Source organism: Mycteria americana, chromosome 2 (assembly GCF_035582795.1).
Source record: "Mycteria americana isolate JAX WOST 10 ecotype Jacksonville Zoo and Gardens chromosome 2, USCA_MyAme_1.0, whole genome shotgun sequence".
NCBI lineage: Eukaryota > Metazoa > Chordata > Aves > Ciconiiformes > Ciconiidae > Mycteria > Mycteria americana.
In genome coordinates, this window is record NC_134366.1 from 68,614,177 (window position 1) to 68,639,134 (window position 24,958).

Consider the following 24,958-nt stretch of genomic DNA (forward strand, 5'->3'; position numbering starts at 1 on the left):
GTGGTATCGTCTTGAGAAACTCTTGAAAACCTGCATTGTAGTGTTGCCAGTGTAAGGCCTGAGGTGCTTTTTTTACCTGAACACATTTACGACATTATCTGTTTTGTTATGGGGCTTTATGGCTAGACTTGCACATAATAATGCTTTTATGAACACTCATGACCCCAGTAGTCTTTTGAGTAATGCTTTACTGTGCTGATGCATTATTCTTTTCCAAAATGACTACAGGATCCTGCAAGTGCAACGTTCTTCGTTCTCACTCACTCCCTTTCCACATGACTGTCAGCTGACTAACTGCTTACACGTTTTGTCTTGGGGAATGTTTAACTAATGCAAAAATAGTTACACCCCATAAGATGTGGACAGGGTAGTTCTATAGAAAATGCAGGGAGTAATACTTGTCTTGGAGGTAAAATATATTCTAGGGAGAAGAGAGACTTGCAGATCAGCTGGAGTCCATGAAACTCTTTCCACACACCTGGATCTGAATCAGTGCATATGATTATGGCTACAGGTATCCTGAAGGTTGCCACATCCTTAGATGATCTTAGTATATTCTCAGTCCAGCTTAAAACCCACCATAATCATTCCTGCCTTAAACTGATAACCAAATGAAAATACAGATGCCATTTTAGGCAATAAAGGCAAAATTCAGATCTGAATTGGGATGAATGATGTAACACGATTACATACAACATTGCTGTGAGCCTCATATAAGTAGTCAGAAAAGAAAAGACTCGTAGAAAAATTCTCAATTTAAGATACTTTTTGGCTTACTATTTCTCTGAAAATCAGAAAAAAGCCTCTTGTAAGAAATAAGTGATTATTAAATTTGGTCTTGTTCCCATACCTTATTTTTCTATCTTCTGTAATACATGCTAGTAATTTCTTTTCAATTATTTAACAACCATAAAATATATCAGTATCTCGATGATAGTTACGCTACTATATACTTTTGGCACTCCATATATTAGTCTTTTCAACACTCAACACCCAAATGCCTGAGAGCATAAATACTAGTTGAAATATAGTTTCCCGTTTTTAACATATGGCACACGTGTGAAATTACTTGTCTCCAAAACAAGTTTAAGGAATTTCTTACCACAGTCTCCAGCATCATTTACATACCATCACCTCTGGAAACTCTAGACCTATGTAGCACCTACGCAAGCAAATCTGCAAGCTACCAATGTTATCAACAAACCAGATTCTTCCCCATGCAAGATGGTAGAATTCCGTACTGCAAGTGGTATTTGCAGAACCAAAGCTACTGTGCAAAGAGGGATCAATTACACCGTCTGGTCTAAGAAGAAGTACTTCTTTCTATTAAACTGTTTCCCTTCTACTTCTAGACCACCATTCCTATATTATTACTAACCATTATTGAATGTATATAGTTGAGGAAAACCTTCAAAATGTAATAACCTTACTTGCAAACTTAATTACCACTGCATGTACTTTATCATCTTTACTTCATGAAAAACAAAATTCTGCATTTATTCAGTGTACCACATAACACGGCAATTTTCAAATGCACAAGTACCATTTTCACTCAAAATGGGAGATGCTCAGCCAACTGACACTTGTATTTACTAGAATTTCCCCAAATGGCCTGACAAATCTCCAAGTCCTTTACTAAGTAGAAGTTCTTCTCTTGAATTTAGTTATATTTCTTGGAAGCACTGAAACAAACAAATCTTTGCACAATGCCAAATATCAAGTCAACAACACAGATAGTAGGACTAGATCTGTGGTCTCCAGAAGCTCCGTGCTCTAACTACAAAAAATGCTGTCTTCATGGATAGCAAGTACTAATCAAACGTTTTAGTTAAAAGCAGGAAATATTATGCCATGAGGGTGGCTCTGGTGAAATAAAGTAAAGGCCTCCAAGACTGCTAGATTTAGGCTGCAACACTCTGTAAATGTCTTTGATTTACACAAATCCAGGGATGGGAAAATTTTAAGTCATCCGAGACTATGGAAGTACTGATCTCACCTTGTGTGAAAGGGACTCAGAGATTTTAAAAACTAACAAAAATATAGTAATGAAACTGAACTGGGTGGAAACTATCCACAGTAGACACTGAAAATAAATTAATAATATGCTTATACTTTTCATAATCCAATGCCAAAAGTTTGCCTTAAAATCTCTGTTGCTGTAAAAATTTTATATATATATAGGGGTCTATATATATATACACACACACACATTCACACACAGACAGGGGTGTGTATATATATATTTATAGGTGTGTGTGTATACTTATATACACCTTATTCACTCAGACACATTTTTTCTTTTCTAGTAGAACCGTGTGGTTTGTATTTCAGCCACTTCACTTGCTGTTTTCAACATGGAACATGTCCTCCTGTGGGAGGAATGAGAAACTCAACAACTGGTGCAGATGTTTTGACTACATAGGGACCTGTTTTTTATCAATAGCAAGAACAATACCCCAGGAAAAAAAAATACTTTTTTAACAGCTAGTCATCTGATTTAGTAATCATCTTATTCTTAATTAGTTGATATAGCTTTTGTAGTCTCAACTTCAAATACATGTGGATCAACAACAAGAAGGGAGGCAAATAAATATGCTTACCTTTTCTTCACATTTCCTGTGGCAGGCATACCTGCAAACTAAAACAAAAGCAAATAAAATATATGAGTAAAAGAGTGGGTGGATTCTCCCCTCTATTTCTTTAGATCAGCTTTCTACTAGAGATCTGGCCAAACTCAAGTCTGTAGATATAAAAGTACTTACATACTTCAAAACAAAACAAAAAACCCTAAAAAAAATGCATTTAGTTTTTACCCATTCCTGAAAGATTAATTACAGCAATGTTATCACATTTGTGCATTCTACCAGTTTCTGATAACATATGTCTAGTTAAACTTCATGGGCTGATTGTCTTGACACCTACCTTTACAGCTTCACATGCACCAGAAGTGTTACCATCTAAATAACACAGACAGTAAGATCAAATTGTTCCCAATGTATCCTGTGAATCTTAGTCATATCAGCACTTCCAGAGACCCAAGACAAGCAGGGTGACTTCAAACTCACAAGCGACCACAACTGTTCAGACTTTAATGTCTGATTGTGAAATACAGTTTACACAGTGTTGCAAACTACTTCCAAGAGGCAAGCACCTGATTTCTTTTAAATTCCTGCTGACCTAAGAGCGAGAAAGGATGAAACGTACTAGCAAGTTTAGATTCAGAAAACAGCACTTAACTTAAAAAGTAGCCAGATGAGCAGCGATGTAACTGTGATGCAACAGCATAATAGCTAAAATCTGACAGAGGCTGGTTTTAATAGATTTTCCATTTATACGCACTTCTTTCTTTGCTCTGAAATTTGCTTTATTTCCATGCAATGTCTGTCCTTCAGGTTACTGAGCTAAATTGTATTTTAAATTCAGGAAAAATTTACTTATTCAAACTCCAAGATCAGTAAGCTGCAGAATACCACAGAGGTTTAGCTGGAAGATTAACTGAGGCCTAATCTTAGACCACTAAAGCTGAAAGCCATGCTCATTCTCAGTGCTTCCACCAAGAGAAAGATATTCTACAGCCTGACCCAACAGAAAAGATACAACTACCAAGATGTGAGGTCAGCAAATACACAACCATGCCCATTTCAGATTCAAGTGCATTGACTGCTGAATGAAAAACCCTCATGCTCCAGTCATTTCTCAGGTAAAAATAAGTAAGGCTTACTGACCCATTTTCTTATGCAATCTTGTAGGTGCTACGTTCACTTATTCTCCCCAGGTGTAAGTTAGGAACGAGTTCTTTGTTCATAGTGCTCCACAGGATCAAGAACCTTTATTCTAAAAATTTATTAGTGCTCACACAAATACACTGCTCTAACTATCAGCACTGATAATGATCAATAACCACATACCACTTACAAACGCTGTCAACCTTAAAGCAAACGGAAGATAGTTTTTTATCCACAAGGAAAAACTTCTTTTTCTTGCGTGACAGCATGGGGGATGCCCAAATTCATTAAGTGATTTCATGTACCGAAACTGCATATTTAGTAGAATCCATATTTTAAATCAGCATGATTAGCTTTGACTTTGCAAAAGGCTAAAGATGCTCTAAAAATATGCATGCATATTATCTGTTTCCTCTATAACCTACTTTGAGATCTCCTGCAAAATGGTAGGGGGAAAAAAAAAAACCAACACACCACCCCCACCCCCACAAAAAAAAAAGAGACAATCACAAAAAGTAAAGACTAAAACAGTAAATTCATCAGGAAGCCCTGATATTACAGATAAGGTTCTCATCTTCTTTACTGCTGCTTAAGCCTAGATTTTGGGGGGGGGGGGGGCAGGATGAAATACAAACCAAAAATAGATTTCATTCCATGACAACTTCCATGATTTTGCTACTGGCTCAGGCAAAACCAAATCACAAATGTCACCAACAATACACAAAATCTTTAATAAACACATAGATAACAGTAAATGCAGCCATTGAGTTTCTTCAGTTTCCATGTACATGAAAAGTCAGTTTGCTGCTCTTGTGTAACACAACAGTACTGTCTTCACTGGAAAGAAACCACTGAAGTCAGATGTGAGTTTAGCATGGATAGCAACAACAAGACCGAGTCTTACAGCAGCATCCCATTCAAACTCATAAGCAACACAGAAATATGGCATACAAACTCCATACATAATTAAAGGAAGAACACTTTACAAACAAAGCATTGCTAAATTTATGAGATGCAAAGGAAACAAAGACTAAAGCCTCATGAGATAATTAGCCAATACACATCAGGTAAAGCTCCCTGACTGAAACAAACAACATATTTTTTCAGGTATTTAAATCTGTAACATTCTGAGGATAGAGATATTCTGAGGATAGAGTCATTCATAAAAACAGCTTCACTCCTCCTCAGCATCCAGAAATACCCTATTCATATCTAAATCCAGCACTTTCATGGATTAGACTGAGTTAAGTCATTACCTTCACTCCCTCACTGTCTAATAAAGCTGATTATGATAATAAAACTGGATAGAAATAAGGACTCTGAAATGAGATCACTGACTGTCCAGATGCTGGGAGCAAACAAAGCATTCCTTTGTGCTCAGAAGCAGAAAGGAGATTCTCCCTCTTCCCTCTTGGGTGAACGTCAAACTGCTCATTGCATACGTTGCTCCTAAAAGGCACACCAGCTACATCCCAACAACAAAAATGGATCCCCAAGCATAACAGATCCAAACACCAATTCCCTTTTCTTGGCAGGTCTGAATTTCACTAGTAGACCAAATCTCTGCCCAGAACAAAACTTAAAATGACTGAATCCATTTTGACAGACTGTTCTTGGCATTTACCAGATGCTCAAGTGTTCAAAGCATTTCACGTAATGTATGTATGTCCCGCTGAGGTGTGGCAAGCAACACAAGTTTTCATTTGCTGGTAAAGTAATCTTTTTATGTATATAAAGATCTATGTAAGTATGTGCATGCATATAAACATTTACAAATACACATATACATGTGTGAACATATGTACACAAATATATACATGCATATGTATGCATATACACACACTCCAGAAACCACAAAAGTCTTGTTTGTAGTAAACATACAAACATTTGCTAAAAACAACTAAAAAGGGGGGGGCAAAAAAGAAAAAGGCTGTTAGCATAGAACATTGCTTAGGAATTAACAACTCACTGGAAGAAAGTATACCTTGGATCACTGATCTGCAGCCAATTATCAATCTCTAGATGATAATTCCTACCAAGAATTTTATTGCTACTGTGGTCAAGTCATGAGAATAAACTTTGAGGTTGTTTTTAAAGTACAGATAGAGTTAAGTCAGAGTACCTTGAAACTAATTTGTCCTTCTATTTTCTTGTCTCCTCTGTTTCCCACACCCTCTATCCCTTCTCCGGAAGAGAGGGGAAAAAAAATAGGAGAAAAAAAAAATATACACACACACGGGGGGTGGGGGGGGGGGTGGGGGAAGATGAATGGAATAAGAGTGAATGGAATAAGGGGCATGCTGCAGCAGTCACAACTCTCCAAGTATCTGAGCATAGAAGAGTTAGTGGAGAGAAGCACCACTGCCTTTCCAGGTACATCCTTTTACAATGCAATTCATATGGTTTTCTGCACTATAGCTGCTAACATCACAAACAGCAAGAGATCCCTTCACCAACACTAGCAAATTAACCACTCACCCACAGAGAAAAATCAATTTGCGTGATACTTCATTACTTAGAATTCGTCTTGCCACAGCTAATGCTACTACCTCGCAGAACTATCCTGCCTGGATGGTTGCACCTCCTCAGCCCAAGGCTGGTTTTGTCTCAGCCCAAGCATTTACAGTACTTGCAAAGAAACAGATTACCTCAATCATTAGATTGCCAGAGAGACTAAATCATGTTTCAATATGCCAGCTGTTTTTATGGAAAGCCTTGAATAGTAGACAGATGCACTTTCAGAAAATTTTTAAAACCAAAAAAGCAGTATTATACCACAATCGTGCAACCCATGCCCTTTCAGTGCAACAAACATGCAATGCAAAAACATATGAACAACTGAGCATACTCACAGTACATCAATTGTTCAGGAAAATACATGCAACTTACAGTTAAAAGGTCTCAACAAGCAGCTTCTACTGAATGCTGGCATTCTTCAGGCAAAGTTTACAAGTGAAACAGCACTCGGCTCTTCTCAGGACTACAGCCCAACTGTATTCGAATTTAAAAATGTGCCTGAAACAGTCCGGAGGACTTAATCAATGTCACACTCAGCAAGGCTACTTCAGTTCTTCAACTGAACAGCTGAATGTCTGCATCCCACACATCAGCTCTCATCAAATACCAGACTTTCCAAATTTGTGTTTAAGGATTGTGGCATCAGTTCCAAGAACAACTGTCCCAAGCTGGCTGGCAATGAAATGGAGGCCAAGCCATATTTAGTCAATTTACTACACTTCAAAACAGTTCCTAAACAATAGCTCTGAGAATCCATTTTTTTAAAAGGGGAAGAAAGAGAGGGAAGGGGGGGAAAAAAAAAAAAGAAAAAAAGACATTTCTTTGCATCAAAATGAAGATGTGCTAACTCCTGCAAGTTAACAATACTGCTGCCAGGGTAAAGACAGAAGGATAAGCATAGTGAATCTTATTTTTCAGACTTAAACTCAAAAGTTTTTATGAAATGAAAGTTCTCCTTACATTCATGGACGCAAGATGCTCTCTGAAAACCAGTAGCAATGTATTTACAAAGCAAGAAAGTACTTCTGTAAACTAACCACAGAATGATTTATGGTTTAGCAGGACAAAGAGCTTAAGCTTTTCTCTGTGTGGTAAGGGCTACTCACCTTGGCACATTTTAGCATTTAATGGACATATGGTATGACAATATATTCATATATTCCCTACAAACATTCTGTCACACTGTACATGCAGTGAATATTAAAACATGACTAGTTTACAAGGACAACCTCCTACTTAACCTCAGCTTTTATCAAGTGATTCTCCATGGTGGGTTTTTGTGTGTTTGTTTTTAAACAACTCTACATATGGCAAGGGTACAAACAAGATAATTCAGAAATCCTCTTGGGGCAGAAACTATAAATAGAGAATCTAAGAGATGTAACTCAGTTTAATACCTTACTGATCCCTAAGAAAGGTCACTTGCCCCAAAAGCATGTACTATAGAGCTCTTAATATTCATTTTTAACTTCCTAGTGAAAAATAATAAATTAGGATACCAAATTACAGGCCTAGCTGCTTGAAAGATGCTTTCTTTCCCTCAGCATCTCCAACTCAGCTTCCCCAAAACATGCTATTACAGCTATTTTTTGACAGGAATAGAAGAGTCCTTGATGATCCAAAATAAAATGTAATCTAAACCAATCGTATAAAAAGATTTGTGTAATCAAGACTTAGTTTTTATAGTTCCCAATTCCAGTCTTCTCTCTTAATACTACAGAAAGATGGGTGTCAGAGTGTCACAGGAGTGGTAAAGCCCCGCCATTTTAGTAACTAGGCTAGTGATACCACTACTGAGCAACATCTCCCTCCTGCAGGAAATGTTTTGCACCAAATCCCAGGTCTGTCATTAGCTCGGAAGAAAAGATGTTTTCCTTTTTTCAGAAACCAAATCAAGATGTTTTAACAAATGCATAGCAAAGCCACCAGAACAGGGTCTTCTCCAGGCAGAGCTTGGTACAGAAAGACATCCATGACCAAAATGTCCCAAATGGAGAGAACTGTGCAACTTGCTGGCCATTTATATTTTGACAAGGGTTTAGTAACATTGTCATCAGATTACTAGAAAAAACTCTCACCAACACACACACACACTTTTCTGCTGACCTGTTGCTACCAGCTCTGCAACAATTCAACTCAAGATAAAGATCCAAAATGAAAGCAGTATGAAAAGCAGACACATGGAAATTATTAACTGTAGCATTAAAAATAAGATGGCATGCAGTTTTGCGTGGGGCAGAGATGCCTTTGGGTGGGGGAAGAGTCCTCTAGCTGGAAATATTGGGCTTCAGCTGCAAAAGTAAACACTTCTATTTTTAAGAAGTTATCAGAGTCACATGCCAAAGATGTCGCAAGTCTAAAAGCCACACTACAGCAACAACATCTGCTGGTGCATTTCCTGTGCCTCAAACATTTTCCTATATTTTCTTCTGGTCTTTTTTCATATTCAGCCAAGCATTGTCTCTTCATCTGAATATTGCTCCCAGCACTTCATGACAGGGATTGCAGACATTGTTTTTGAAGATGAAGGCTAAAGACAGTTATGGGAAATTTGTGCAAAGCTTCATAATTTTTTACTTGGGGTGCCTATACAGTAAAGAGTGTTGTGAATGAGCTTTCCCGCAGATGAAATATTCCACTTGCTGTTGCTGACAACAGTAGTGAAAAAAACTTTATTGAGAGAAAAATATTTTGGCGCTACTCCTGCAATATTATGTCTGTTCTTTTCCTTTATTCCCACCTTTTTCCTGTCTTGTATAAAGAATCTTGACCACCAAGGTTTTGGGGGGTTTGTTTTTGTTTGGTTGTTTGTTCCCCCTCCCCCCCCCCGGTAGGATTTATAGTCTAACTATAATTTTAACTCCTGGGTGGGGTTTTTTTGTTTGTTTTTAATTTCCCATAGATGCTGTTACAAAGGCAGAACATGAGCCCAGTGAAAATGTTTTCACATATTTAAAAATAAAGTACTCATACAGCAACTTTTTCTCATCTTTTTAAGCTACACTTGCAAGTCAGGTAGGAAATGATTAAACTTTAATCCAGTTTGGAACCAAAGGTTATTTTTAGACCTCCTCCCTCCAGCTGAACAGACAACCCCAGGTTGCAACATTTCATCCACAAAACCATTTCAACCAGACTATGGTTTACTGTAGCCAGCAACCCACATGAAACCAAAAAAAAAAAAAATGGCTGGACTGTCTCCAGGTTTTTCTCGCAGCTGCAGACAGTGCAAGAACTGTAAGATCTCGAAAGCTTGCACGCCTGTGATAATCTTGAAAACATATCCTGCATAAATTATGCTAAGAGCAAGGATCAGAGAAAAAAGAGATATTGGCTTAAAATGGGTGATCTTCAAAATAAGAAAGCCAATGTTGTTAAAAACTTATTTATTATGTGGATAAAATAAGATTAGGTGGATAAGCCCTAATGGGCTTGGATGGTTTGATTCACAGCTGTTCTTAAGCTCCTACAGAAAACTTAAGTGACAAAGACCTTTACCAGAAGAGAAAACAATACAGGCTATGCAAAGGAGCTCATCAACACGATCCTCCAAATATTTATATAGTTGTAGGCATGTTTTCCAAGGATATTTTTTAAACATCTTAATGACAATAGATGGGGACTCTCCATAAAATCAGCTAACAACTCCCCCTCTTACCTATTTACAAGGCTCAGATCCTGAATGTGTCTAAACGGAATTATGTTTGTAGCCCAGCTTAGTTTCTTGAAGCTTTCTTCACGTACCAGAACAAACTCTTCAGCATTACTTACAACAGATTTCTTCACCCATCTCTTCTTTATTTAAACTTTATTTTCTTCCTATACATTATTTCTGTCTCCCATGGTAGTTCCCCCTCCCCCCCGCCTTGTTTTGAAGCCAATTAGAAGCGTGAAGTTTTAGCCAAATGCATCAAGATTTACTTTGAGGTTCCCTTCCCCACATGGCATATCAAGTTCATCACACTCAAATTATATTATAATGATAGTAGCATTTCATTTCAGATTTTTGGGTTAAAGCAGATAATTCTAACTTCAATCTACCCTTAGGAATTTTGGGTTATCTTCAAGTGGGCTAAGTTAATAAAATTGCAGGTATACCAGATCACATAGCAGTCATAGGTTTTCCTGGAAAAAATGCAGTGGGGACCACATGGGATCACATTACTTTGCATCTTTTTTTTTTTTTAATTTATTAGCTGTGATGAACAGAAGCTGCAGCATTTTAGAAACTTTAGTGGTTTGAACTTTAACTTTAAAATAATTTTTATAACCACAGATCAAATTCTGGCATGACTAAGTCTGTCCTTATGAGGTAAACAAACAGGGAACTCATGTTTTCACTACAGACAACTTTCTGAAAAATAATCTAACGTCTGTTACGCAGCTATCTGCTATGAACATTAAACCCCTGCTATGAACATAAATTCCACTAGAGGTTTTTGCCTTGTGTATTTTTTATTTTTAAATTAGTATGAACTTATCTTAGAGATTTCTGCTAAAATCCCTCCTCCCTCCCCCAGTCCCCACTGGGGTAACACCACGCCATCAAAGGATGTCAATTTTACAGCCTGTCTCGTCTCCAGAGAGGGCTGCATTCAGCCAGGATGCTTGTGTACAACTTGTGTAATGCCTACTAATTACAGTGGCTTCTTCTGTATCTCTGTATGCTCCAGTAAGTCTTTATTCATCCTTCCCTTTCATGTCTTTGCTGTTGTTATGCACATAGCTTCCATGTTCTGCTAAGCTCTGCGCTGAAATATGAATGCATAGCTTGTACAGCTGTGTTAATTAGAATACATTTTACTAGTCCAGTGGAAGTTGCTATTTACTGCGTGCACCTCTTTTCTAGAGAAGAGGGGCTGACCTTCCCAGGCTTCTGGTGTCGCAGATGGGCTGCAGTCCACGTTTCTCTTTCCAGCCTCCTCCTCCACAGAACAGTACATGCTGTGTCACTCATGTCCAGTCAACATCCACCCATTTCTGAGGGGTTCCTAAAAAGACTTCTCTGCTGCCACTAGATCAATTCATGCAGTGTCCCTTGGACATCCTTCCAGATACCTTTCACAAACAAGGCTGATGGTCAAATGAGGTTTTATAGCAAGAGCCTGGGTCCCTACTCAACCCACCCTTGTTTGGGCATTCCATAATCCCTCTTCCTTGGAGTTCACAGCAGCTACAAGCTATTAATATGCTCTAGGGATAACAGACCACGCTCCTTGGTCCTACAGCCTGCATATCCAGGTTTACATGTAGTTGTCTGTCTGTCATATCACCAAATGCTGGTTGTAACTGAAAACATACAGTGCTAGCAAAAAAAATTCTAGGTCTCATTTTCTCACAAGCCCATATACCTTTCAAATTTGGAGGTAATTAGCAGTTAATTGCTTAGGAAAATAGTAAGGTTTTCTGCTGTTTCTTGATGAGTCTGAGCCATACAAGAGATCCATCATTACAAGTCTTAAAAGTATTAACTGAAGCAGTTATCTTAAAACCATCTTAAAACAGTCCCACAGAAGGCAATACAATTTGCTGGATCAGTGCTCAAGAAAACATGTAAGTGTACATACAAACATCACACAGAAAGCAAGAGTGATATGATGAAAAATCCTTTTAATTTGATGACAGTCTTTTCATTCTCTCAAAGATCTCCTGAATTATAATACTAATATAATTATATGGGTATGCCTATTGCCATAATTAACCATAAGATGGTTATGTTACAGTTATGCTGAAATTACAGTTAATATATATCTTATATATAATGTATTATAAGATCAATAGATGGATAGATCTCATAATACACCCATATAAATGCCTAGTAATACAGGATCTTATTTCACAAGGATCACTCCATGGCAACGAGGGAGACACAAACACCCCTACCCCACAAATACACACTACATGCTTCACCATTTAGAGCCAACCGTAATGCCACTGGGCCAAGCAGGATACAAATTCCTTTGGCATTTCTAGCTTTCTCATTTGTCTGCCAGAACTGTAACCACAGACATGCTTTGCACATTATTAAGATATTAATATGTTATTACTGAACTTAGCACTTACTGAAAGATAGAGTATATAAATCACCTATCATGTAAGATTAAATATGCATATATTTACACACACAGTACGCACAAACAAGCCTTAAGAACAGTTTGTCAGCTCCAAATGAGTCTCAATATAAAAAATGTATTTTGTCTTGCCAGAAGCAATGAACGTTTGATTAAATACAGAGAACTCTTTGTATCGGGTAACTCCAACTAACCCAAAATGAGATTTTAAGTGGATCGCCAGCCGTGACCACAAGCACGATCACAAACAAGCAGATGAATTTCAAAGGAAAATACCAAACCTCTTTAAAAGAAAAACAGCTCCAACTGTCTTCAGATCCTGATCTATGATCTGTAAGCGGCTGGAAGCTCTTGATTAAACACAGATATTGTAATTTGATGACAAAATGTACTTTCTACTATCACTTCATGCTACAGGCTCAAGGAAACAGTCCAGGACTGTTACTGTAAGCCAATCAACACATGTACAAGACCATATGTTAACATGCCTTATAAGACAGAAGCTATTATACAGATTAACTTTAAGTAAAGAAGGTGAATTATATTCTTTATTACACTCAGCTTGCACACAATACCATGGTAAGCATTTCTCTGCTCACAATATAGCTAACAGTACATGCCAATGTAATTTAACACCTCTTTGGCTAGCATTTATACATGAGAATGTTCAAAATATCAGGAAGAAAGCAAAATGCACATGTAGTCAAATCATCAAGGAAAAAAGCTTTCACGAAAAATAAAAAAAACTGAGGAACTAAAATTCTACAAGCGCTCCTATTGGGATCACTCCAATACATATTCCCAAAACCAACACATTCCTGGCTAGGTTAGATTAACAAAAAGATACTCAGTTCATTCAAACTACCACGAATTGCTTTAAGTTCAAAATCTAGTTCATGGAATGCTTTGTATTGCATGTAAAGCCTCACTAGCAGCACCTAAATATGTTAACTTAATTATCAACTGGAGGGCAGAGGAGTTTCATCAACAGAAGTGTATAAAGCGCTTCAATTCTTCATACTTATTTCACCCATCAATACTCTAAGAGCTAAGAAGTAATACTGCATTATTTAAAACTACTCAAATTTCCCAAATCTAGTCTCCAGTTTTTAAATTGCCAGAAAAGTACTTTCTAGAGATTGGGAAGATTCAGAGCATCTAAAAAGCTCTCTGTTCTACACTAAGAGTCATTTGATCACAACACAATGAAGATAAATTATAAAAAGCATGGGAAAATAAAGTAAAATAGAAATAAAAATGAAATTTATATTTTACATATATAAAAGAAATATAAAAAAATAGAAATTCACATGGAAAATACATAGAAATTACATCATTTTGACAGCTTGTTTACAAATAAAGTAAAATACTGAATATTCAATATCTAGGGTAAGTAGCTTAAAAAAAAATTAAAAGGCTTTTGTAACACTGCAGCCCTTTGGCTAACTATGTAAATGTGCATGATTAGGATGTATATCTACCCAGCCCTGAATTAAAATTAACTGTACTGCAGGGAAGATCAAACCAGAGCTCAAAAGCATGTGAGTTTCAGTTAGTGCTGAAGAGACACAGGGAGTCATGTGGTCCTTGGTTTACTGCAGAATGTGCAGGTACTGTAGAAATCAATCAACAGCTGTTTGTCCTTTCTTCATAATAAGAAGCTGCATCAAAGACACAGCTACAAACATACTTACCAGGTAGGGAGACAGCCAGGAGCTTCCCCTTCTTCAAATCTGCCTTTCCTTTTTGCCACTGTTTTTGTAGAGCTTGTTAAAAATAAATTCACTGTAACTCAGTATGCTTTACTGAGGTGGACTGAAGTATACAAGGACAAAGGCACATCATCATTCAAGCGTACCTTTCAGTCAATCATTCATTTTTCACAGAAAGCTTTAGGCACTGCATTCAGACCTGGCTACTAGCAAAGGACGCATTTTGCAAGACAGAGCTAAACAACACACCTCCAAAATGACTGCCACATACTAACAAAAACTTATCTAACCAACACAACACCCAGTTATGGCTTTTTTTTCTTTCAACAAGTAGATGATTCATTGCTAGATAAACAGCAAATACTATGTAGTGACCGATCTGGAGCCTTTCCCCTCCCCTCATTTCTCTTGACACGTAACTTTCCTTTAACTGATAAGATGTTATAGTCTGGAAGGAACCTGCAGTCTGTACAAAGAGCTATTATTTTCTGAGGAGAAACTGTTAATAAGCAAGATTTTCTCATTAATACACAAAGGAACTTTATTTCTTCTTAACTAAAGGCTTTTCTTCTCCCTCCCCTCCCCCCAACGCCAACTTGCTCACTTTCATTCAGCAACATCAGGGAGAATTTACCAGAAGCAGCAGCACCAGGATTTGGCTCTGAAACAGCTGGTTTATTTTTCTTCATATTAACAGAGTTTCACAGTACTAGGGTACATTTCAAGTACTGCAGTGCTGGCAAGGGAACAGACAACTTTTAGTTCTATCTTTTCAAAAACTCTGCTTTATAAAGCCCATGGCTGTAAGTTAAAATACAAATAGGTTCTTATTAAACTGAAAATACTTAAGAGTCATCACTTCACTCTGTGCAACTCTGTTGCTCCCATCCCACAGGTAAGTATCAAGCAACTAACAATCAAAATGTACCAGCAGCAAAGGTGGATGGTGGGTCTGCCTGGTGCTCACATCAACAAGAGGGGCTATGGGATACTATCAAGGGGCTCCTTCTGAATATTGCACCCAGAAACCTAGAGAAAATTATCCCAGACAGACTTAGGTATGGACATAGATGTATCATAGCCATAAATGTATTGGTTTGGGGAGTGTGTTGGAGGGATCCCTGTAGGAGCACTTGTAGAATTTTAGTTCCTCAGGTTTTTTGGTTTTCCTGAAAGCTTTTTTCCTTGATGGTTTGAATACATGTAAATTTTGCTTTCTTCTTGATATTTTGAACCTTCTATAGCCAAAAAGGTGTTAAATTATGTTGGCATGTACTGTTAGTTTCTGTATTTGAACCAAAGCTATCATACATTGGGGCAAAAGGAAAACTTGCTCAGACTCATCCTAACCTCTGACCTGTTTATAAGACATATGGTAAATCTCTTAGCACCTTTGGTAGGTAAGCACACTGACACAGCTTTTGCGAATTTGAGACTTCCAGCTCCAGGCTGTGAGAACTCAAATCCAGAGCAAACTGGCAAACATTTTTTTCTGTTCCCACCCCCAAGGCCTTTCCCTTCAAAGTACTGATTCTCTCCTGCTCCAGTGCTTTTTACACTGAAATTGATCAAGTGGGTCTTCAGGCAGTTCCTTTACTAAGCAGGCTTCCTTCCGACAATACTGTTTCTGCTAAGTTGAAAACAACTAAATCCTAAGAGCTTTGAAACCAACCTCCATAAGGACAGACAAAAGAAGTATGTTACATACATACATGCATAACTACCACTCCTATGATGATAACTGCTAAACAAGTGATGTATTTTACATTTAGCTGTTCATCTGCAAAGTCTGCACCTTAGCTCAGGAAATGGCCACATTCCTTCCACACCCAAATCTCTCACCTCCCTCTCAACCCCTCAGAGGGATTGTAAGGTGTCTGAAGAATATGGGACGGAGGAGGTGGGAGAAAGAGGTGTTTGCATGACTTCCCAGTTCTTAGTGAAAACAGCGACTATGCTTTGGATGAAGAGACAATAGCATTCTCTTACTAGGAGGCAAACCACACACGGGGCAAGTAAAGAGACTGTTTTATTAACATGGAATAACAGGAGTTGAATATTAACCAGGCTAAAACAGTACAGGGGATCAAAATCCCTATCCCTGGACAACTTGCAGAAAGGACCTATGGAGCTTTCCCAAGATTTAATTCCACCACAGGTATCCCATGGAGAAGAGGCAAGTATGCTCAATTCTACATAGCAAGGGAGAAGAGTGAGGGAAAACAGCAGTAAGGAGCAGGCAGCAATCCCAGAGGTGGCTGAGTCTCTGTAGTCTGTGCATCCAGGAGGACGATCTCTTTATTGTTTCTGTGAGTGATTAGACTGAATGACATTAGACTGTGCACACCTCCCTCACATGCTCCTCAGAAAGCCTCCACAGGCATTGCCTTATTCTGGAACCTGCCTGAATAGCACAGTAATAAAAGCACATCATTATACAAGTCCAATTACCTACTCCCCAACAAAAAGCAGGGAACATTATTGTACAAAGGAAGAAAATAAATCGAGGTAACATTTATACTTAGAGTCCAGGGGGAATTCCAGAAACATGGATTCCTAGAAACGAACATCAATATAAAATCAATTTCCTCTACTCAGCAAGAAAGTAAACAGCACATTGTATGTTACTCACCTCTGCAGGAAATGCCTTGACTATCAATTACTTGTTTGCAGATTCCACAAATTTTGGATTTCTTGAAAGACTTGTTTTTGAAGGTGTGAGACCTTGAAGCTGTTTCTTGAGGCTGGAAGCAAAGGGAATAACATCAGACTTTCCCTCAGCTTTTGAGTCATACTTTTAAGTCAAATACAGATAATTTTAAATTAACAGTAGTGTGTCAGTAGTATAATAGCAGTATGTCAAAGTGCCCTCTCTCTCTCTCTCTCTCATCCTCACTCTTATTCAATAACATGAGATTTCCACCCTCAAGTATGGGAAGCAACAGAGCGTGACGAACCGCTCACATATCAGGACACAGGCACCACAAGACATTATTTATCATAACTTCAGAATTCACTCTATGACTTATCTTTTAAGAGGAAATACAGAATAATCTCTATGATATGAACCAACAACCTTCTGACCCAAGGTCTTATCTACATAAAAACTTACATTGGTTCAGCTTAAACTGGTTAAAAATAACATAAGTAATGCTCTATCACAGTAGCCAATTTAACTCATCTGGTGCAGAAGACACCTTGGGCTTTACATTTAATAAATGAAAAACGTCCATGCAAGCTGACTTTAGCACAGATTGCTAACTTTAAAATCACTTTTGCTTCTTTCTTGCACATGAGAAGTACACTAGTTTAAAGTCTGTACTTTAAACTAGTGTACTTTTATAAAGTAATAATAAGTAATTGGTAATTAAAAAATAAGTAAATAGTAAGTGATAATAAAGTGATATTATTTCCACAGTGTGTCACAGTAACTGAAATATCATGTTAAAATATAACGCAATAATGAAATTTCTAATTGGGGACAGAACTGTAAAAGTCAATACCATATATGCAATAGATATTAGATGGTTTCTATAACTTAGGCAACATTTAGGTAGCACAACAGAGGGGTCTACCAAAAGACTATGACAGAGTCAGTATCTCCTCTGGAAGGGTACATCAACCTACATTTTCATTGGCAGACTTTTTGGAAATATCAGTTACCTATTCAAAAGCAAAAATATATTTTGCCAGACCATGAAAATCCCCAAATGATTCTTCACATTCCTCATTTTCATTTCACATTTGCACCTTACTGTCCTTAAATTCAGTACTGCAAACTGCATCCAACATTTCAACACGTGAGCTGAGCTTTAGCAGCACAAGCGTCTAGAAGCAGAAAGCTGTCCCTCCACACGCAGCCAGGTCAGGCCACCGCAGCACCAGGCTTCCACCCATACATCTGATGAGAAAGTTTCCCAGCGTGGTGCAACACACAAGTCTCCGGCAATAAGGTAACATGGGATTTCTTTGTGGCTTTGAGCAACTGAATATGTGGCTCTAGGCAAAATGTTTACTGTCTCCAAAACTGTCTACAACACAGCTGCTCAGCAGGCACAAGAACAGCCACACACACAAAAAAAAAAAAAAAAAATAAAAAATATCAATGTCACCTTCCAAGTACTGCCTCCACACAGGCCTACCCAAAACTCCAGAGGAGCCCCGAGGAACACAAATGGCAGTGACTGACCACCCTGAGCAGGCCTGGGTGCTTGGAAGCCATGCTCACCAGCGGGGATGCAGAGCCAGCCTGATCTTAAGAATAGCTTCAGGAAACATTGTTGGTCTTACCCACAGTGTAAAGCCAAGATAATTAACAAACTCCCATGAACACCATGGTAGAAATTACTTCGGCTGAAGGAATAAAACTCAGGCTGGACTCTCAGGAAAATCTTTCCACCAGTGAAGTGTATTAATCAGCAGAAATTAGTGAGAGAAATAGTAGAAGAGCCCACATCCTCGAAAGGCTGAAGCAGGGGATGAAACACTTGAGAAATACATTTGAATTGTAATTACAGTGCTTCATTAGACACTTCGATCACTCACTGGAGAAGCCAAAGTCAAATATTCCCCTGTAACCCCACTGCTGACATTTGCATCATGTAACTTCAGGTCAAATCGAAAGATGTTGTCAGAATTATGATTCATATTAAAAGCAAGCCATAAAGAAAAAGAACAGCTGAACTCCAGCATTATGTAGGAACACACTTGATAGCAAACAGATCAAATTTATTATTTTTGAAAAATCTCTGTCACAAATGGGTTCTTTGCATTTGAAAATATAGGAGATGTTTTTGAAGAGACAGAGGTCTAGGAGGAAGGAAAAGTGTCATTACATCCAGGTAACTTCACTAATCTGATGCGAGGAGGTTCTGCACCATAATGGGTTCAGGCATCATGCCCAAAGAGCTGAGAGTCCCCCATCTCCTCAGCCTCTTCTATGTAAAAAATTAGCAATGCCATCATCTCTGCTGGTTGCTGTAGTTTCTCTGCATTGTAGATACATAGACAAAATCCAGAATTCTCATTTTAGATTTTATCCACTCTTCTTCCCTGCAGAGTTCCACTTCTGGGTAAAGTTTACAGGACATGTCTGCAACTCTCTCTGAAAAGGACAGCTCTGCAGAGCTCGCAGTTATGAAGAAATTCATCGATAAACTTCACAGAAAGTTTATTCTATATCTAGGCCTGCTTCTCCTTATTTCCTACCTCCCAAACACTTCTTCACAAGCTTTGACGCTTGCACTGTTCCAAAGCAAGACAACTGTCAAGAGAACTCACTGTTCAGATAATGGAGTTTACTGTAAGTAGGTCTTGACATTACTCGATCAACTAGTCAATCTGTCCATTTCATTTGTAATGTAAGCATCAGATAAAGTAGTTTTCCTCTGTGGCATTTTGGAAATATTTTGCAATGCAGCCTTTCCATCCGAATTTAAAAAGTGTGCATTTTTTGTTCCCTGTTGTTCATTTTAAGTACACACCACTATGGGCTCTCTAAAATTCAGTTAAACAGTTCGTTTAGGAGATTCAGTACTCACAGCCATTTATACAAGAACTCTGCATAATCTACTGTGAAACCTAGAGCAGCCTAGACCAAGGTTTCTTTGTTGTCACCTGGTACAGCCTTTATGGTTCTCCACTAAGGAAGATACCAAGGAAAAAGAAAGGAAAGAAAGAAAAAAAAAAGAAAGGAAAAAAAAAATACAGCAACCATGGCAGGCAGCAAGCAATGCTACTTTCATGAGGCTCAAGACTGGAATCTAAACTGCATGTAATTGTTAGGAGCAAAAACTGGAAGAAAACAGTGCAGAACCACAGGTTACAGACTGAGTTTTTGCCCAAGGAAGAGGCTGTAATTATGTCTGGTCTCAATTGCTAGCATTATGAAACTCTCTTTTGTTTACCACACAAGGAAGTATTTTTGGCCGTGCTCTGCTCTCTATGGCACACAGAAATCTAATGAAGCTGAAAGTTTATCCCAGACTTGCATCAATGTAACACAAAAGACTGTAAAGATTTACATGGGCATCCTCAGCTATGATAAATTGCAAATACTCCTCATCACTGACCGTTTTCATTATGTAGCAACATGCTTACCATCATCAGATAAAAAAAATTCACAGCAACTCTGTCAAAGACTTTTGAGACACGTAACATTTCGAGAAAAGCAGTTTACACAAAAAACACTCTCCAGATTTCAATTAAGCCAATACAGACTAAAGCACTCAAGATACACAACTTGGGTTTTGGCAATACTGATACAGCAATTCCTCCTTGGCAGAGACTTAACACGGGTCCATTACACCTATGGAAGATGCGTTCACAATGTTATTCCCGAATACCATACTACATCATAACAGTTAATTATTCAATGAAGAATAGAACCAAGCAACATTTGGTTATTTCAACTCCATGTTTCCAACATGTAAACTGCAATTGTGATAATGGTTCATTCTTTAAAAAGGTAGTCACAGGGCTCAGATTTTTTTATCAAAGAATCAAGCAAAATTAAACCTGTTTAAATAGCCTTCAAGAAAAGTGTATAACTATATTCATATATACACATGCTCAATAAATAAAAAAAAAAGAATAATCAAACTTAGCTGATTATTTATTACTTCTACAGAATCGGTTCCCTCCAAAGTCATCCAGACACTGACTAAATTATACTTACGAGGAAATACAACTCTCAACAAAAATAATTAGACTTTTTAAAGGAAATTGTTAATTCCAGATGTTACTCTCTGTGGAGGGAAAAAAGAGCCAAAAAACTGTTTGTACATTATTTCGCTATCTCCAAAACTTGTAACAATCCTTGTCATATATTCCAGCTAAGAAAAAATTATAAACATGCATGCAAAGCCCCATTAACTGTCCCTATGTCAGACACTATTCCTGCTGAATTTTACATGGCCCATAAAAACCTTCTTAGCGCAGCAGCAAACTCATATAAAGCAAAGATGTTTTGTTCACTTCCCATCCACAGTCACGCAAATATGATCCCTTTTCCCTATCCTCTCTCTAAATAACTTACCAACCAATACTGCAATTTCCTGGGACTCTCTTCGTGCATTCTTCTACTCTCCAAAGTAGCTTTAAATCCACTGGCTGATATAATGCTTATGACTATTATTTTAAATACATGGAGGGAGGGAGTAGCAGTGTATTAGCAGAATGGGTATTTCACCTCCTTTTACCGGCTAGGGAAATGTCCATAGGGGATGTCCAAAAGAAAGTTCAAATATAGGATGACTGAAAGCAGTCTTTATGAAAAGGCCGAGCCTCAGTTAAAAAACCTTTGCAAAACTAAGCCATATATCTATTTCTGTAAGATTGCTCAAAAAATAAATCAGACGACTAAGGAAAAAACAGCACAGCTAGCTGAGGGGAATGCCAGACAACTCACCCCCTTTCAGCCCCTTCTGTTAAAGTTACTTGCCGTTACTTCTGTCACCTCTCTACTTCCTTTCCTCCCATCTCTTACACAAAGTCTCCACAGCAAAAGTCCAATGATTTCTGCACAGTTACTTAGAGCTCCCATGGAGAAATCAAAGAATAAAATCCCATCAGGTTACCCGCAGTTCCCCGTAACTAGCATTCCTGAAGCGAATACTGATGAGACAGGACTGCCCAGAATACAACAGTTGGTATTACTGGTAACACAAAATAGTTTAGACCTTTTCTCTTCCCTCCCCGTAGCAAACAGCATTTTTAACTTTCCTAGTCCTGAACCAGCGTTCCACGTTTGCTGCAAGTTTTAATTTGCAGGAAAATATTTGAGCGCCTACCATGCATACAGGCCAAGTAATAGGATATTATCCACCTACCCTCTAAAGTGGCTTTTAGAACAACAGGGCTGACCACAACTTTTGGTAACTATAAAAAGTGATTATGTCAAAAGTCTCACTCACACAGGGACAAGATAGATATCCAATGAAGAATTTTCCAGAAATAGCAAACACCATAACACATGAGATTCTCTGCAGCTCTTCCATATGAGAATAATTTCTTGGAAAACATACTATTGCTTCAAAAGTAGCACAGTATTTTAGCCAAATGACATTAACTGAACACATCACACACATTTAAGTACACACACAACTACCACCAGTGAATATATAAATTTTGCAGAGCCCATGCTACATGACAAGAATACAGGATGGTGGCAAAAAAGGATTTTTACACAGACTGAAATACGGCATTTCTGGTTGTTTCACTCACATTCAGAGATTATTTCTACAGTGACAGACATAGCATATATATATATATTTTACACACACACACAATAAAATGTACACAAATAGCTAGTTATACTACTATCGCTACCATTTACTGTTACCAAATAAATTCAGAGAGACTGCAAAGACAAGAGAGTACTTGTTAAACACCCCATTTACTCCCCATTCATTCAAGACATTTCACAGAAAGACAAACAAGCAGCCCAAGCTAGACAAGAGAGATTTTACTTAGGATCATGCAGCCTGAGCTGGCTAATATCCTTCCCAGTGGAGTCTGCTCCTGATTTGTGACTCAAGTAAGGGCACATGGAGATGTTGATGAGGAAAAAAATGTCTCACTGAACCAGCTGAGTAAAGTTCATGTCAAGAGGAATAAAATCGTATGATTTGGTAGTACAAAACTGCCTTACTGTATGAGCATAAGGGGCCAAAGAATAATAGAAAATGACAGAAGAGTACTTTCCCCCCCCCCCCTATTTAAAATATTTGGTGCTGTAATTTTAAGCAGAAGAAACCTTTGTAGTTTCTCAGACAAAAGAGATCAGGGGTCTGCATTGTTTTAATAAGAAACTCTGCCTAGGTACCAGGGTTTCAAAGCTATACACTTTTCCGAACCAAAACCAAAAAGGAAATTTCTGTCCAAATGACCTTACAGGACTTACATAGATTTAAAGAAAGAGGTCAGAGATGTGCAAAGCACCTACATTCAAGGTTTACTCAATGCATCAACACCCAACTGTAGAACACAAGGCTCAAAACATAAGGTATGCCTTACTGGGTCAGCAAAACATCCATCTCACCCACCCAAGCACTTCAAGTGTCAAAAGGAGACACTATTCAAACAGAGCAAGCCAGCCCTGCCCCTTCTGTGTCCCACTCCCTCCATGCTCCTGCTGTATCAGGGACGCTGGAAGGTTCACCCCTGACCCATTCTCTTAGTATCTGTTAATGGACCTGTTTTTCACTAATTTTGTCAAACTCTGCTTTGAGCATGCTGGTATTGTCTGCCTCATGACCTTCTGCAGCAGCAAGTTCCAGAAGGTCATACTCGCCCTTGTTTAAAGTACCTTCATTTGTTCATTTTAAAGTGAACTCCCACCAGTTCTGACAGTTGTTAGTTTCTGCACTGTGGGACTGCATCTTTATGTTTTTGTAAAGCCTTGATCATACTCCCCCTAAACTTTCCATTTTCCAAAATGAAGAGTCCCAATCTTTTCAGTCTCTTCCCAAAAAGCAGCTGTTCCATCCCCTTGACCATTTCAGTCATCCCTTTCTGGACATGCTCTCATTCTACCATATGCTTTTATACATACTGGGACCTGATACATGTTTCAAAGTTTCAAGTTAACAATTGAAATGAAAAGGACAGATTTGCTCCGCAGCCTGTTCCACTCACATAGCCTAGCACTTGAGTCTCTAGATCTAGATTTCCAGGTATAGCTGCTTCTAATTCCAGCTGCCAGAAAAAAACCACATTGGTCATGAGCTGAAAGGAAAATTGTACTGGCTCTTACACACAAAGCTTTTCACCTTAGCACTCTCACAGCTCTGAAGTAAAAAGTTAAAAGCCAGATTGACACAAGGCAGCACAAGATGCGATAGAGAAGCAGCAGCACAAACCTAGTCTGCCACAGGGTTCTGGAACAGGAGCCTGCAGCCTCAGTTGCCCTACCAAGTGACCCGTCCAGAGGGAGCCATGACTGAACATAACAGCAACTTCACTGCTCTCTAACAAGAGACAGGACCTATGCCTCATGTATTATTCTTTCATGCCACGTACATTTACATTTGTCATTTGTAGATAGTTCACCTTGGAAGAGGTCCTTCACCTAGATCGTCAATTGTGCGTGCTCTTCTCAAAGTTTTAAATTATTGAGACAAAGCAATACCAGCTTTCTTTGAAAGACGGTTTCCACAGGATGCAGAGGTAATATAAGGGAGTAAAGTGTTTGGAAAAGACTAATCATCAGATAAATCTCTCTCCCCACTTTAAAGTTTGAGGTTGGTCACCTCAAACTTTAAACAACATACAGGAACTTTTTTGTATTTGCTGTTTTCCCAGACAGTTTCAAGTCTTATGATCTGGCTGAGACTTCAGTTCAAAAAACAATAGGTCCACGTCTGCCTAGAGGTGGGTGACATGCACTGAGGAAAAACAGTGCCCAAAGGTGTCTGAATGCATGCCCGTTAGAAGCCCCCACACTCCTTCCAGCAGGATGCAGGCAGAGCAGCACACCTGCTGGAGAAAGGCAAGACGACTGCCTTTCTCTGGCCAAATCCTCACTGCTCTCCTTCATCCAAATACCGCTAGGAATCGGTTGCCTGTAGAGAGCAGTGGTTCATCCCCTTTCCTCCCAGTAGGAATAAACAGGGGGCCTTGTGGTCACTCCTCACTCATAACGTAAAATAGCAGCAACTCTCACATTTTTCCATTTCATCAGTTCTTTGCATTTTTGTTTCAACACCTTCATTTCTCCACTGCACGTGAATCTGTATTGGTGGAAAAGCAATTAGGAGACAGATGGAAAGTCCATTAAAGACAATCGTTACTCCAGACACTGGAAAACTTGTCTTTTTCATCCTCATCTCACTGGCAAACCGACACTTTGTTCTGTGTGGGAAAATACTGTACAAAGGAAATGCCTGAAAGCAGCAAAGGACTACGTGCATCATGAGAGCTCAGTGTTTGTCAA

General features: G+C 38.5%; 1 protein-coding gene across 13 annotated transcripts in view; it reads right to left on the minus strand.

Moving 5' to 3' along the window:
- TNS3 (tensin 3) overlaps window positions 1-24,958 on the minus strand; it is a 243,433-nt gene that overhangs the window by 162,479 nt on the left and 55,996 nt on the right. For 11 of the 13 annotated variants that reach the window (XM_075493671.1, XM_075493666.1, XM_075493665.1 and 8 more), the window contains 2 exons: window positions 16,658-16,769; window positions 2,601-2,638 (listed from right to left, as the gene is read on the minus strand). In XM_075493671.1, coding sequence (XP_075349786.1) covers window positions 2,601-2,638; window positions 16,658-16,769 — 150 coding nt within the window. The remainder of the gene's footprint in view (window positions 1-2,600; window positions 2,639-16,657; window positions 16,770-24,958) is intronic. The other 2 variants (XM_075493674.1, XM_075493673.1) reach the window with 1 other exon arrangement.